The 14,905-nt window shown below is 37.7% G+C and overlaps 1 protein-coding gene across 3 annotated transcripts in view; it reads right to left on the reverse strand.

The window, feature by feature from the left end:
- Positions 1 to 113: 113 nt before the first annotated feature.
- The window catches only part of thrb (thyroid hormone receptor beta), an 84,511-nt gene continuing 69,719 nt past the window's right edge, over positions 114 to 14,905 (reverse strand). For all 3 annotated transcript variants that reach the window (XM_054606022.1, XM_054606019.1, XM_054606021.1), the window contains exons 5-11: positions 8,828 to 8,928; positions 8,589 to 8,736; positions 7,716 to 7,921; positions 6,584 to 6,610; positions 6,061 to 6,207; positions 4,672 to 4,930; positions 114 to 3,070 (exon numbers count right to left, since the gene is read on the reverse strand). In XM_054606022.1, the coding sequence (XP_054461997.1) occupies positions 2,829 to 3,070; positions 4,672 to 4,930; positions 6,061 to 6,207; positions 6,584 to 6,610; positions 7,716 to 7,921; positions 8,589 to 8,736; positions 8,828 to 8,928 (1,130 nt within the window). In that variant the 3' untranslated portion in view covers positions 114 to 2,828. The remainder of the gene's footprint in view (positions 3,071 to 4,671; positions 4,931 to 6,060; positions 6,208 to 6,583; positions 6,611 to 7,715; positions 7,922 to 8,588; positions 8,737 to 8,827; positions 8,929 to 14,905) is intronic.

The raw sequence follows: 14,905 nt of genomic DNA on the forward strand, positions 1-14,905 counted from the left end.
AGGTCCGGGTCATTCAAACTCTGCAGCAAGTCTATTGCTTTGATAAAAGGCATCACTTCACAGAAAAGATGGGGGAAAAAAACAGAACAAAAAACACAAGCTGCTTTGAGGAGTAGTGTGAAGCTTGAGAAAAGCGAGATTTACAGAGCAACTGTTTGTCACAATGCAAACGACAATACCATAGAGAGGCTTTTAGAACAACAACAAAAAAAAGAAAAGAACATACCGGCTGAAATAAGAGAAAGGAAAGAGCTCTACGTTTTCACACTCTCACCAGCTTTCTCACTGTACCTTGCTGATGAAGAATCATACTGTTTTTTTTTTGGGCCTCCAGATCCCACTGGTTTGTCACAGTGGTGGTGTCTGACCCATGTGTTATGCACATACATACATGTGCATGTGTACAGTATGTGTACAGGTATACTGTTTTCACTGTATATGTACATGTTTGTGTGTTAGTGTACAGTATATGCATGCCATCATAAGCGGGTAGTGGGCTGCTATACAAACAGATAATGTTCATTCCTGCATGTAAATAACAATACAGTTCAATCAGCGAATTCACCAACTCACCATAGCACCATGACATCACTGTTTTATCATACAGTGCCCCGTTTTCAGGGAGTTTAATTCATTGGATGTGGGACTAGTGAGGAAACTTGGCCGAGATGAATCACATAAAACTCTTCTGTAGAAGCTGCGATCATGGACTAAAACACAAGTCAGGGGTAAGACTGTGTGAGCTGCATGAACCAACTAGCATAACCGGTCAAGCACAGCAGGGATTCAATAAGGAGGGAATCATTTACTTGATTTTGGCACAGCATGTGGCATTGTTACACAAAAACAAGTACTATATGATTGTCTTTTCTTGACATCAGTGTCATTATGTGCTTTAGTTAGTCCTGACCCAGGTCTCTGGTAATGATGAACAGGCTCATTTTAATACTCCTGCTGCGTTCCTTTAAATGTCGGAAGTCTGAATCACCAGCAGGTAGGCTGGAATTTACAACAGTTGTGTGTTTCTATGGTTGTCTGTTAAAATAAAGGCAAAAAGAATTTACAAAAGCAAGAATTTTGTTATTATTTTTAAACGCAGCTACGACAGAGTATTAGGGCGATGGATCAATAGTTCTGTCATTCTGCTTATAAAATTTCGTTTTGTTTAGGATTCAACTAACTATTAAATTAATTATCAATTAATGCACTGATTCTTCTCCATTAATCATCGTTTCACAAAATATCCAAAGAAAAAGGGGAAAAATGCCTAACACAATCTCCTAAAGGGTTAGGATTGTTTTGTTTGTCCAACCAATCCTTTAAAATCCAAAGAGATTACATTCAATATAACATAATTCATAGAATAAATGTCATTTTTTGCAGATCTGCATTTGTTAAATAAAAAGCCCAAACAATCAAAACAATGTCACATATGTGCGTTATAGACATGCAGTCTCTATCTCTTTGATTGGTGAACATAAACATTTCCTAGAATATGAATCGTTTACTCCGTTAGCATCTACTCCTCAATTCAGAAAAACTGTTATGTGGACCTGATCATTTCAGAACCTTGAAGATATGCTTTGTCCATTAAGTGGTGATTGAATTACCAGATTTTTTTAGTTTGGTTGGACGTTTTCTACAAATGAGAACATACAATGCGTCAAAGCTATGCTGTTTACTTAAAAAAAATTACAAATCCTTCTTGCATATTCAGAGTGTCAGATAAACATTGTTTACAGTCATTTGGCAGATGCTTTTTTTGTCCAAAGTGACCTAGAATTCATACATTTCCAAAAATAAATCAAAGAAATTGGATGTTTTTTTAAATGGCGAATGTGTTTTAGTGCATCAGCTAAAGTTGTCTATGATATTTAGCAACGTTTGCAAGGCTTCACATTCAAACATCCATGTTTAGCTACCTACAGGAAACTGGTATTGGACAGGATTATGCTAATACTGTGGGTTTTGAGGATTTCAAACAGTATTGTTGTGTAGTGTTAAATGTGTATGCTGCCACTTAAATGTGACATTAAATAATGTTGACTCAGAAAAGGTATTGTAGCAAGATCTTACCCAGGTTTCCTTATCGGAGCTCTGCCTTGAGTTTCTGTTCTGTTGCAAATTCTGATTTTTCCGACATTTCTGGAACGCCGCATTACCACTTAACGTTGTGATGTGTGGCTTCTTAATAAAGGCCTGTGTGCTGTTGTCCATGAGGGTGAGTGTTGCTGTTAACGGGTCAGGTCACAGTAAGATGGTGAGGCACAGTTCAGACACTCACCATGTGGATGACTCACCATATGACCAACAAATGGGTCCAATAAAGTCGAGTAGGTGGGAGAAAGGCTGCCGGGTCTCTGACAATGAGAATCAGGTGAGCAGCCATTTTTCGTTTTTCAACATAAAGTTAGGAAAATACAACATTTGTATGGTTTCTAATGAATGAGCAAGTGCTGATAAAATCACCATTATGCCAACTGTACAATCATCAAAAAAAAACTATAATAAAATCCGAGGTGAGAGGTTATATCCACAACAATGACAACAACAAAACAAACCAAAATAAAAGAAACAAAATGCTATTCACATGTACCCGCACTGTAAGGAATGGTTGCATCCAAAACTACACCAGAGAGCTACTCCTAATCTATGGAATGAAGTGACACTCAGTAGTGCTAATAGAAGGTTCATTGTGACGGGCCTTCTGCTGGTTCCACCCCTGAAACCACCAGGGTGACCCAGGCGCTGACGTATGCACACACATACATACACACACACATACATGCACGCACACACGCACACACATATATACTAAAATCCATTGGTCAGTCCTCGAAGACCTCCAGGAAGAGAGGAGGGAATAGCTCGGTGGGACACTCCACTTTCATGTGAAGGAATCGGCTGGCGTGGCAGGCGCCGATCATCCTCAGGTCCGTCACCTTCATTAGCAGCTTGGGCCAGAAATGTGCCACTTTGTGTTTGCGGTAGTTGATGTAATGTTCAAAGGCCAGCAGGAACTCCTCCTGGCAGCGTTCGATTTGCTCCACGTTACTCAGGCCTGGCCGATCTGATGAAAAAAAGTAAGATATTAACGTTATTGGTATTAATGTGAGAATAATATATTGAATTAAGGGAAAAATAGGGAATGAAATTTTCTTTTCATAGCTTTGTTATGATAACCAAAGTAATTGTGGAGATCTTGGAGCACAGTGGGTCAAAGTTTAACTGAGAGGGAAGTCTTTAAATTATGACGAATGCTTACAACATGCAGTTTAAGAATAAATGTGGTTTGTGATCACTTGGATCTTAATCTTCTTAGGCAAGACCACTCTTCTAATAAGGGAAAATAACATGGTACAAACCAAGTTAATTGGTTGGCTGAAAATGCAGCTACATGGCTAATCATGCTTGGTCCAACGGGGCGAGAAACACAAGCAGGTTCACTAAAAGTTAAATCACCCTAAGCATATTTGAAAAAGAAAATTAAGGTGAATATTAAAACAATCAACCAAAAGTTCTGTTGTGAACATCCATCACTGTTTACAGACTGACTTCCTGTTTCTTGTATCACACTTACCACAGCTGTGCATTCACAGTTCTCCTGTGCAATGTGGGATATAAACAATGTTTCAGGTGCACTCTTATTCAGTTTGACTGAAAACTAAAGTAGTTTAGACAATCTGTTGGTTCGTTTACAACTTGTCTGACTTTGCTGTTGCTATGTCACTGCTTTCCCACATATCAGCAATTACGGCGGTGAGTATTAGTTATAACTGAAATTATAGCCACAGCTTTAAAAACAATAATTAGCTGGAAAAGCTCAGAGTCTTTGTGGAATTTAATTTATATGAATGTAATCAATGATTGCAATCATTGGATTCTCTCACAGCAGCAAAGTTAATCCGAAATATGCTTTTGTGTCAACTCTGATAAACTTTGTTGCACAAAATTCCACTGAAACCATTAACACACTGTCTTTAGTATGTGGACCACTACAGCTGCTGCATCCATTTATCTTATTTCTTCTGTAGCAGAATTAAAAAAAAAAGATCACAAAATCTGTGACATGATTTGTACTGAGTTATGATACATATTTAGCCGTTTAGCCTTGTAAATTGTATTGATTAAACCCTAGTGGCTACTGTTAGTGTGCAAGAAGACAAGACAGATGGGCCGGCTCACCCCGTGTCATGTCAACATGTACAACACGCAGCAGAACATTATTGATCTCCAATGAGATGCACAGCGTCACGCAGAGAAATGGTGGTGGAGCCAAAAACCAAGCTAGCTGGACAAAGCTGCTCAGAATGATTATGGTGACTAATTGATTGGACTGTAGTTTTGTTATGGATTTCATGTCAAAAAAATGGTTCACACAATCTGTGCAGGAGGGAACAAAGCATCACTCAAGAAATAACACTGCTTTTGAAACAGCAGGAGAAGTGAGCTTTGTGATGGTTATCCTTTTTGTGTGTGTGTCCGCAATCCTATAATAAACTATTGCTTTACTGGTTTCTTAAATGCACCGTTTTATCTTTACTAATGTTAGTACTTTGGAAAATTGTTGCCAGTAATGTGAGGAATCTGTCAAAGGGCTAAAATAAGACAGAACTTATCAGCTCATGTGTGCATGTGTAACAAGCAACAATCAAGACCCCAGCTGCTTACCAGATGAAAGCAGGATGACCGCCTGTAGGAGAGCCACCTCCGAATCATCCAAGTTGAAGGAGGAGAGCGACACGCCAAGGTCAAAGATGGCATCAGACACTACGCCCAATCCTCCGTTCTTAAGCTGACCTCGCGTGACTGCCATCTCGCCGTTGAGCGTGAGGGTCTCGCTCTCCGAATCATAGCGAACGGCAGCTCGCAGTGACATGATCTCCATGCAGCAGCCTTTCAACAGGATGATCTGGTCTTCACAAGGCAGCTGATTAGAAGGAGAAAGAGGTAAGTAAAGGAGATGAATATAGCGAATTGTACGATGGCGTGCACAAACAGCTGAAAACTCAAGACTTAAATATCACACTAAATACTGTTAAAATTAGCTATACGTATTTCACAGATTAATACCTTACGTACTTATGCTATAAGTGAGTACAAATGTTTTATTAATACATTAATAGTAAGCTCACCTAACAGTATGCTTAATAATATATAAAACGTAAATTGTGTTATTTCATTCCCAACCCAATGTCATATCAGGAAGTTCAAAATACTTGGAATCCTGCCTGTTGACTCTATCCCTATGAAAATGAACCACAACTTTTTTATCAGTGGCATTCCTTAAATGTAAAATAGAGACAGTGTTTATTGTTTCACTTCCAGTTCATTAATGACAATTAATGTCTAAGCTGAATATGAAAAAAGCAATTCATGTACAGGCAAGCATATAATTAATAATAAAGTTTCCAATAATCCATGAATGAGGAAAACAAGTATAAGTTCTTACAACAACTGTTTATTATTTCAACAGAACTAGTTAAATAACGTTGTCTCTATTTTGCTTGTCTTCAGTACCTGTTAATACTTCTTACAAGAAATTGTTAAGAAATAAGAGACTTCTAAAATAAAACTTTCGATAATTTTCGTTTCAAGTCTTGACTTCACTGTGAAGACAACAAAATTTGTGGCATTTACTCTAAAAAGAAGTCTGATGGATGTTAGACTTTTGCCAACTCTGCTACACATTATTTAACGGTTTTATTGTGTTAAGCACTTTGTAGCTCACCTTTAAAAAGTGTATTTGGAGGCCTATATTGATATGATACTTGACATTTTAAGAAATCTCTACACATTTTTTACATAAACAAATAATGTCATTTTAAAAATCTCATGTTACTGAGTGACATTCACGCTGTAGCTAAAATATCTTAGTTAAGCTAATTCTGTCCGAGTACATCGGTGGCTTTACTTTAATTCCACCGTAGCGTGACAGCAGCATTAGAAACTCAACCAGGTGTCAACAGCTCGACTGTCGCCGCCGATGCCAGAGGGGGCATTATGAACTCTCTATTCTCCGTCAACATGAAACTTTGTCACATAAGCTGCTGCTCTTACCTCACAAAACATTGGCAGTTTTTTGGCAAAGTCCACCACTCGGGTTATGGCAGGGGTGATAATTTTTGTAAACTGACTGAAGGCTTCTATATCCACTTTGTTTCCTTCAGGCGTATTGACCATGGATGCTTGACCAATATCCTCGGGCTAAAAAAAACAACAAAGAGAGACGGTCAGGGTCTTAACAGTGTACAAGTTTGAATAAAAAATAAATAAAACAGCGTGTGGAAATGTCTATACAATTACAATTAAAGGTTACGATGAGGAGTGTAAAGCATTCAAAGTCAAATACGATAATGGAAGAACTTAAAAGTGAGTGAAGTTGTTTGATTTAGTTGACAATATTTTGTCTGGTCAATATGATGTAAAGATGTGAATAGTGACGCATCATTACAGACATGTAGCACTCATAAATCTTCAGCACATAATTAAATGTGTTATGCATGTAAATGTAAACTACACACTGTATGAAGCACATGTTGAAAGGCAGTACATCAATATCAATAAATACTTGTGTCCTCACCTTAGTTTCCTTCACCCCCGCTGCACTCTGGTCAGAAGTATAGAATAAATTACATGTTATTTCATTAAGAAGCATAGCTTCCTCGACCTGTTGGATAATCAACAGGAATCGTGAAGTTTCAATGAAGAACCCGTGTCAAGCCAACTAAAAGAAAACAAGTTAAAACTGAGGACAGATGAAAGTGTGCAGAGAGAAAACAGTGTGAGGACAGAAATCCAAGATGGCTTTCTATGGCAAGATTCAGGCTCAGGACCACAACAGGTCCTCAGAAACACTCGACTACACGGAGATGCATTATTAATAATGGACGACTATTTAAACGAAACCCCATGATCATGATGGGACACTTTTTTTTTAACAAAACGTTTCCAAATTTCTGAAGACGTGAACACTACTTTACAGTAGAGTTTGGTTAAAAAACACAAGCTAACGTGATGAAAGAGCAAAAGTGAAATAGACTCCGTTGTATTCGTGTTAGGTGACGCATCAAAAGCGGTTTATCCGGAAAGTTAGCCAAATTTAATTTCCTTAGTTCTCTCGAATTGTCATAATATTTAGCGAATTCCTCGTCAAATGAGATCCGTGTATACAAATGTCATGCTTTAACGAGTGCTCTTACTGATCCTGCCATAGAAACCCAGACAAAGTCAACAGTTGAGACAGACATCTGGAGAGCAATTAGACTTTCACAGAAAGGTCAAGCAAATTAGTCAAAAAAGGGTGAGTTGTGAAATCAAAAGCTACAAACAGAAATAGAGAGAAAAATGAAAACAGCACAAAAAAAGCAAGTTATTAGTATTTAAGATTGAGGATCATTGCTTTGTAAGACACAAGGCAAAAAAAGAAAAGACAAGAATAAGATGTTCCATTATAAATTAGCGGTACTGCGTTGAGGAACACACTTTTTCTCCATCGTCCTATTCTCCCCACTCTACAAGGAGATACAAAAAAACACATGGACATATTAACACAGGGAACAGTGGTTGTGGTGGAAATGGAAGAGACAGGGGCATGATGTGGAAGGGGTCTGTGAAGGGTGGGAGGTCAAGGGTCGGGGATGTTTGGATACGGTAAGGTAATCAATACAATGAAGGCTCTGGTGAGGAGGGAGGGCGGGAGGAGGGGGTCTCACCAGGAATTTCCGTTTCTGCTTCCAGTGGTTTCCCTGCGCGTTCGTGGACATATGGGCCTCCGTCACCATGCGGATGAGGTCCCACTCCTCCTGCGTGGGCTCCTGTCGGTCCAACACCGTCTTCTGGAGCTCCTCCTTCCGACGACGCTCCCGGTTCTCCTCGATTAGTTTCCGCTTGGCTAGCCTCTTGCTGTCGTCCAACACCACTGGGAGGGGACAATTAGGGAGGAGGAGAAGGGAAAAGCACGGAATGATGAATCTGTGATGTAGTTGAAAATGCAGGGCAGTGTTGCTTAAATTAAAATCCCACAATAATAGTCCGTCAGCATAATAATCAGTTAGTTGAGTCTGGTTGATTGAATTTAATTTACAAAGGATTCAAATTGTATTCCAAAAGTTTTTATGGTAAATAAAGTGACAAAATGACCAGAAAAACTTCTTAAACCACTATTATAGCACAATGCTCCTCTCCACTGTTTGCACTAGGGCTGCAACTGTTACTATTTCATCATTGATTAATCTGCCAATTAATCTCTAAATTGACCAGTTAATCATTTTGTTATCAATAGTTATATTCGCCTATCACAGTTTCCCCTTTCCCTGATTTATCTGGATAAAAGTCCAAAGATTTGCAATTTACTGTCATACATGCCAGAGAAAAAGCATTGTTTGACAAGCTTGAGCCAGAGAATATTTAAATGAAATGATTAATCAAAATAAACAATATTTATTTTGGGCCAAATTCTGACAAAAACATTATTAAACTGAATATCAAAAGGCAGATATTCTCTGTAGTCTCTGGTCAGGTTGATACATTAAACACACCAACAGAAACAAACAAGACAAGACGCAGACACAACATCTCGGACTCACAGTCGGTCGCCATTCCCACCACGATGCACTTCTTGAAGCGACATTCCTGGCACTGGTTTCTGGTCACTTTGTCGATGACACATTTCCCCTCGTACTTACAAGCGTAGGTCGGGTTGAGATTCTTCTGGATTGTCCGCCTGAAGAAACCCTTGAGAGTTGACAGGCACATGCTCAGAAATGCCTTGAAAATAAAAATGCTCCCAAATTAGCTGCGAACAATCAGGACTTGTTTGTGTTACCTTGCAACCTTCACAGGTAATGCAGCGATAGTGATAGCCCGTGGCTTTGTCCCCGCACACTACACATAGCTCATCCTTGTCTAGGTAGCTTGGAATGTACCCTGGAGAGAAGAACAAATGGTTAATATCAGATTTTATTGGAGGAGAAAAAAAAAAAGATGACTGGATTTGTTCATGACTACTGGGGTTTTAATCACGCAGGTGTCTAAGATGATCACAAGTTTTCAACTGGATTTTAGCTTATGTTGACCAGAAATGAACTGTTAAATAAGAGATAATTTTAATAATTATATCACTTTTTTAATAAACAATAATATCTAGATTTATTTGTAATCTAATGTTTTATTTCAAAATGTATTTGTTGTTGTTTTATGCTTCTTTCTTTCTTTCTTTCTTGAATGAAACTGAAATTGTACTAATAAATGTGATTTAAAAAAAAGGCTAAAAAGCCATCTGTATCCTGTAAATATACAGTAAATCAACTGTTTCTTCGTTTCCATTTGTCACATGCAGGTTAATGTTGCTTCGATTAGTCACACATGAAGATTTAAAAGTAGGCTGACTCTTGTAAGTCCATCCGTACGATACCTAGAATCTGTACAGCAACGCCTTCCTTACATAGAACTGTTAACTTACCAAGATAACCCGTGTTCCAGTTTTAAGATTCGGCTTTAAGCTTAATGAGATCAATGCCTTGACCTCTGGCAGGCTCAAGGACCGGAGACAACAAACTGATCAATAACCCTTTTGGGGTTTGTTAAAAATCTCGGATCAGCCTTCTGTTGCCTCTCCATCAATCAATAGGGAAACCCCCGCACACCTCCAACTCTGAGCATCAGATGCACCGTGTCATGCTCAAAGACTTGCCGCCGCATCATGCTTTAAGTATTGGATTTGCGCTTGTCGGACTTAATTCTAAAAAACGGGACATCATTGAATAATTGATGAAGGAGGAGTTGTCCCTTAAAAGAATAAAGTATATTCTTTATATATGAAGAAAAACTATTCTTCACACACAATCCAGAGACTCAACAATGGAAACATATTCATCAGTTGATTTAACTCGTTTACACAAAAACACACTTTCACCAGGTAAAATGTGAATAATCACCATCCAGACGTCATACCTTTCTTGTGCACATCCTGCATCCACTGCAGGTGTGAGAAGTCAGGTTTGATCTCAGGAAAATATTCAGGCTGATGGTGGTAGTGACTAAGAGGGATTTCCATGTTGCAAAACTCGCTCTTAAAGACAGGAGAGCCGCCGGCGTACGAGCAGGAGTAGTGCTGGCTGGGCGCCCAAGCCTGCTCCATGCAAGGCGGGTGGTGCAGCGGCTGGGGTTCACAGTGTCCGAACCCGGGGCCCTCGCCCGAGTACATGCAGTGTTCCCCACCGCCCTGCACCGTGTAGCCTCCCATCCCCGAGTGAGGCATCTCATACATGTCCGGTATGCAGTAGTTCATCATGGAGAGCCACAGCAGAGCACCATAAAAAAAAAGTTATGGATGAACTCTTCGTTCTCCAAAAAGTTTATTATAAAAAATAAAATAAAATCGGGTCTAAAAAAAGAGCATCAAGCCACGCGAATTAGAAATTTTCCTGGTCTGGATAAAAAAAACAAAAAACTTATAGCATATACATAAACATATAGGTTGACGCTACGTGGACGCACAAATGTTTTATCGGCCAACTCCACAGGCTACACCTCTCAACTGCCCCACCCGCCACCACACGGCCGAATTGGGAAGCAGAGATTTATGACGACGTAGAGCTCTAATCTTACACTTCACAAATCCTCATTGTGTCACAGACAGTGGCAATGTCACAGATTAAGACTACTGTTGCACTTACATGTAATAAAACCCACCGGAAAACAACTCTAAATATAAGGCTGAACGGTAAACTTTATTTAAAAACACTTTTTACGATGGTTTTCATATCTGTAAGAATTGATAGTTTTCTTCACTGTTCACATCAACGTTACCTAAGCCTTTAATCTTTAACCTTTATGCATTAACGCCTCACTTATCCTATGGCCATTTTCAACAGATTCAATAGACAAGCTTGCCTAGGTCAGTGATCTATAATTACTCTATACGCCATCTATTTGGTGAATGTTATAACACCAAGAAGATAACAAAGATTTTAAGAGGTTTCATGTTTGCTAAAACCGACAGTTAACCAGTGAAACCGTAACATGTATTTAGCCCCTAATGCTAACCTAGAACGCTACGACAGAATGTTTACAAGAAACACTGAGCTCTTTAAAGTATTTTAATGCAGGAATTACTGAGAATAAATAACACTTAATTACTTAAATAAATAATAATAACTAAAATAAGAAACTTACTTTATTTACATTACTGTGCAAATCTTATTCGGGAATAAAGAAAAGAAAAGAATGGTCGTAATTCAGAAAAATCCATTTTGCTTCCCCCACAATGTAAGACACGCGAGCAACACACTGAGTGACACATTGTGTGATCTGTTTCAGATAATACACCAATTATCCGATGTACCGACTATACTCAGCCGTATTGATCGGATATACTCAGGCTTCCTGTTCAATAAAAACGGGATAAGCCTTAAGGCCAGGATGTGTATCTGCTGGATTCATAATGCCTTCTTCAATAATGTAACAATGTTTTCTCATGCTAACACATAACAGGTTGTTTTATAAAAAGGGTTCTGAGAAATGTTTCCCTAAAACAAACACACATAAATAAATAACCCCTACTGACTCAAAAAAGGAGAAGTTTCTACGAAGCCCTATATTGGCACTATAGGAGAAGATTTGAATAATTGAAGAAACTACTGATTTAATTGTTGTCCATTATTACATTACATTACATTACATTACATTACAGTCATTTAGCAGACGCTTTTATCCAAAGCGACTATATAAAAATATTTGAATTATTAAATATAAAAGAGATCGTTCAGGTTCTATATTTTGAAGATATATTATAAAGAGCATAACTAAGAATAGGAACAAAAAAATGTGTTGCCTTTACTTCTGTACAAACCAAGAATTCAAAATTACCAAGAAATGCATTGAGTCATGGTGATGACAATTGAAATCCCAAAATTTGCATAAGCTCAGAAATAGGAGGTTTAAGTTGCCATGTAAATGTGAGTATGGCATCATTTTGTTCTCTATTTCCAATAGCATGGAGTGAGCTACAAACTGACTATAGAGGAACTAAGAAATAATTATATACTTAGATGTAATTCTTTCCCCAAAAATAAACTATAAATATGATATATATATTAGAATATTCTATATCAGAATATAAAATATAGATTACTATAGAAATCAATAAATCCAATGTTAAGAGGAATTAGATAATTAACAAGTCTTAATGTAAAAGTATTATTTCATGTATTTTAGGTAAATTGTAAAGTTTATCTAAATGGCTGCAGTTTCACACTTTTTCAATTCAAGGAACATAAATCACAGTCAGATTACTCGTTTGTTTCTGCAGTCTTATGTAAAGATTATTTAAGATTCAATCCCATAGGAGCCTGAGAGCTTCTTAAGACGACCAAAACCTGAACACAGAACATCTTGCCGGTTAATGGATAATTGATGCTGGCCGAAAGCACGACTTGAACACATGGCGGTGTCTGAGTAAAGATGTGTGCAGTTTTGGATTTAAAATCCCTGCTGCTTGGATTTATCTGAACTGAACCCAGTCTGCACGCTCGCCATCACGTCTCTCAGAAAGGACACAATCAATAGAATGGCTTATCTGCCAAAATCCATCAATATCATCAACAGAACTACAGTACATCCAAAACTCAGCTGCCCGTCTGCTCTCCTACTCCAGCACCAGAGGTGACATCACCCCAGTCCTTCAAAACCTCCACTGGCTCCCGATACAACAAAGAATACAGTTCAGGATTCTCCCCATCACTTACAAAGCCTTTCACAACCTGGACCCTTTGTACCTTTCGGACCACCTGCACCGACACAATCCCACCCTCAACCTCAGATCCACCGACGCCAACCTCCTCACCCCCCGACCCGGTCAAAGCACCGGACCTAGGGGGGACAGGACCTTCTCCATTGCTGCCCCCCTTGCTCATTTTTCAAAACTGCACTTAAAACTCAACTATTTAACACTACTTTTAACCTGTGATGTTAATTATGCATGTTTTTATTTTTTTATTACTGTTATAACGACATCATTTATTGCATTTATTGTTTCTGTTTTTACCATGTTAAGTAACTTTGAGTACCTTTTAAAGCACTATACAACTTTTTATTAATATTATTATTTTCATTATTATTATTGGTGTACAGGATTATAAAGAAATTCGTATAATAAATGTTCTTGTGGACCACAAAAGTTAATATAATTTGAAGACTTTAATCGTATTTCACAACTTTGCTTTCTGATTAATCTGATTTATAAATATAGTGGTATACTAATTATTATATAACTATGTATGAATAATTGAAACTGGGGGTGTTTCAGACCCCCCGTTCTTATCATTTTTAGCCCAAGACAGCAATTCAATCAATAAAATATATATATTTTTTCTCAATTCACAGTTTGTAATGATGGTTCCCCATTACAACGACTACCTTGAAAAAAATATAATAAAAAATACTAAAGAAAGCCCAAAGATTTGTGCCAAAGGTGACTGAATATACATGTCAATAAAGCTTTTTGATGTGTAATTGTGTTGTGTAATACATGCAATTCTTTCTAATCTAATGTCCTTTTTATTTCCCCATGACTTATGAAGTATATTTGTTTTGACAGATGATTTTGTACACATTTATCCTAATCTAGCAGATATTTTCCAGCCCTTTAAAAACTCTGGTTAATCAGAAAAACATGATTACATTAACTAATCCAATCTGGCCATAATTGTATTTCCCCTCATCATAAACTGAGAACAAAATTATTCTGCATTATTCTGTAATGTTCACACGCCCTTAAGATGTAAAATCAGCACCAATTAAATTAGACTGCATATGACTGAAACAGTGGAAAAAAAACACACATATGAATACACATTTCAGTAAGTATATGGAAGAGCTAACTGCCAATCATACATTTATTTCACCCTCACAACATTATCTTCTGTGTTGTCACACACACACACACACACACACACACACACACACACACACACACACACACACACACACACACACACACACACACACACACACACACACACTGCAAATAGGATGGATTTTTCTTTTTTAAGGTACGTTAAGCCCAGCTATGTTAACTAAAGCAGATACTGTTAGTGCTAACTGTTGTAAGTGGACAATCCCTCCGGAGCTCATCTGTGATCACACTGACAATGGTGAGTTAAATTAATAATGAAAAAATCTGTATTTTTGCACGGCTGTGTATTTTTTGCTGCATATTTATGTCATTTTCAGTAGGCTGATATGAGCCTGACAGCTCTGATAAAAAGGTGGCCCACTGGATCTTAAAGAAGCATCATTATATAGTTTAGGTAGAGACAAATCTAAAGTCACACAAAAAAAGCAATCACCTCTTGTGACCGACATATTTAAACCCTTCAGCTTTTGATGGATGAGCTAGTCATTTTTTCCATTAAATACTTTTTTCAAATTCCCAAATCAAAGTTATTTTTAATCTGATGAAATTAAATCATAAGTGAACTGCACCACATATCTCCTGTGTATCTAAAGTATTTGTTTAATCACCTTACAAAGGCAATTTTGTCCGATGATACTGTCGGATGCCATCCTTGAGGATTGTGCTGTCTGTAATTAACAATTTACATGATAATGGGAACAATTTGCTCAGTAAGCAGCTGGCTTTCATTAACATTCTGTGTCAGTTCTGTGTAAGTTTACAGTACAAAATGTACTGTAAACTTACTTCAAACACTCTTAGATTTTGGTATTCATTTTTACATAATGTTGGTTACCAAAATGTTCTCTACATATTCATTTTAGGAATTACCTTCTTAACAAGATATCAAAAAGTTTAACAGACGTTAACAAAAATTACTTTGTTGTGAATATTGTCTGTCCTAATGTGCATGAGTAACTTAAGGTCTTTGACTTTAACTATATCATA

This window comes from Anoplopoma fimbria, chromosome 10 (genome assembly GCF_027596085.1).
Source record: "Anoplopoma fimbria isolate UVic2021 breed Golden Eagle Sablefish chromosome 10, Afim_UVic_2022, whole genome shotgun sequence".
Classification (NCBI taxonomy): Eukaryota; Metazoa; Chordata; class Actinopteri; order Perciformes; family Anoplopomatidae; genus Anoplopoma; species Anoplopoma fimbria.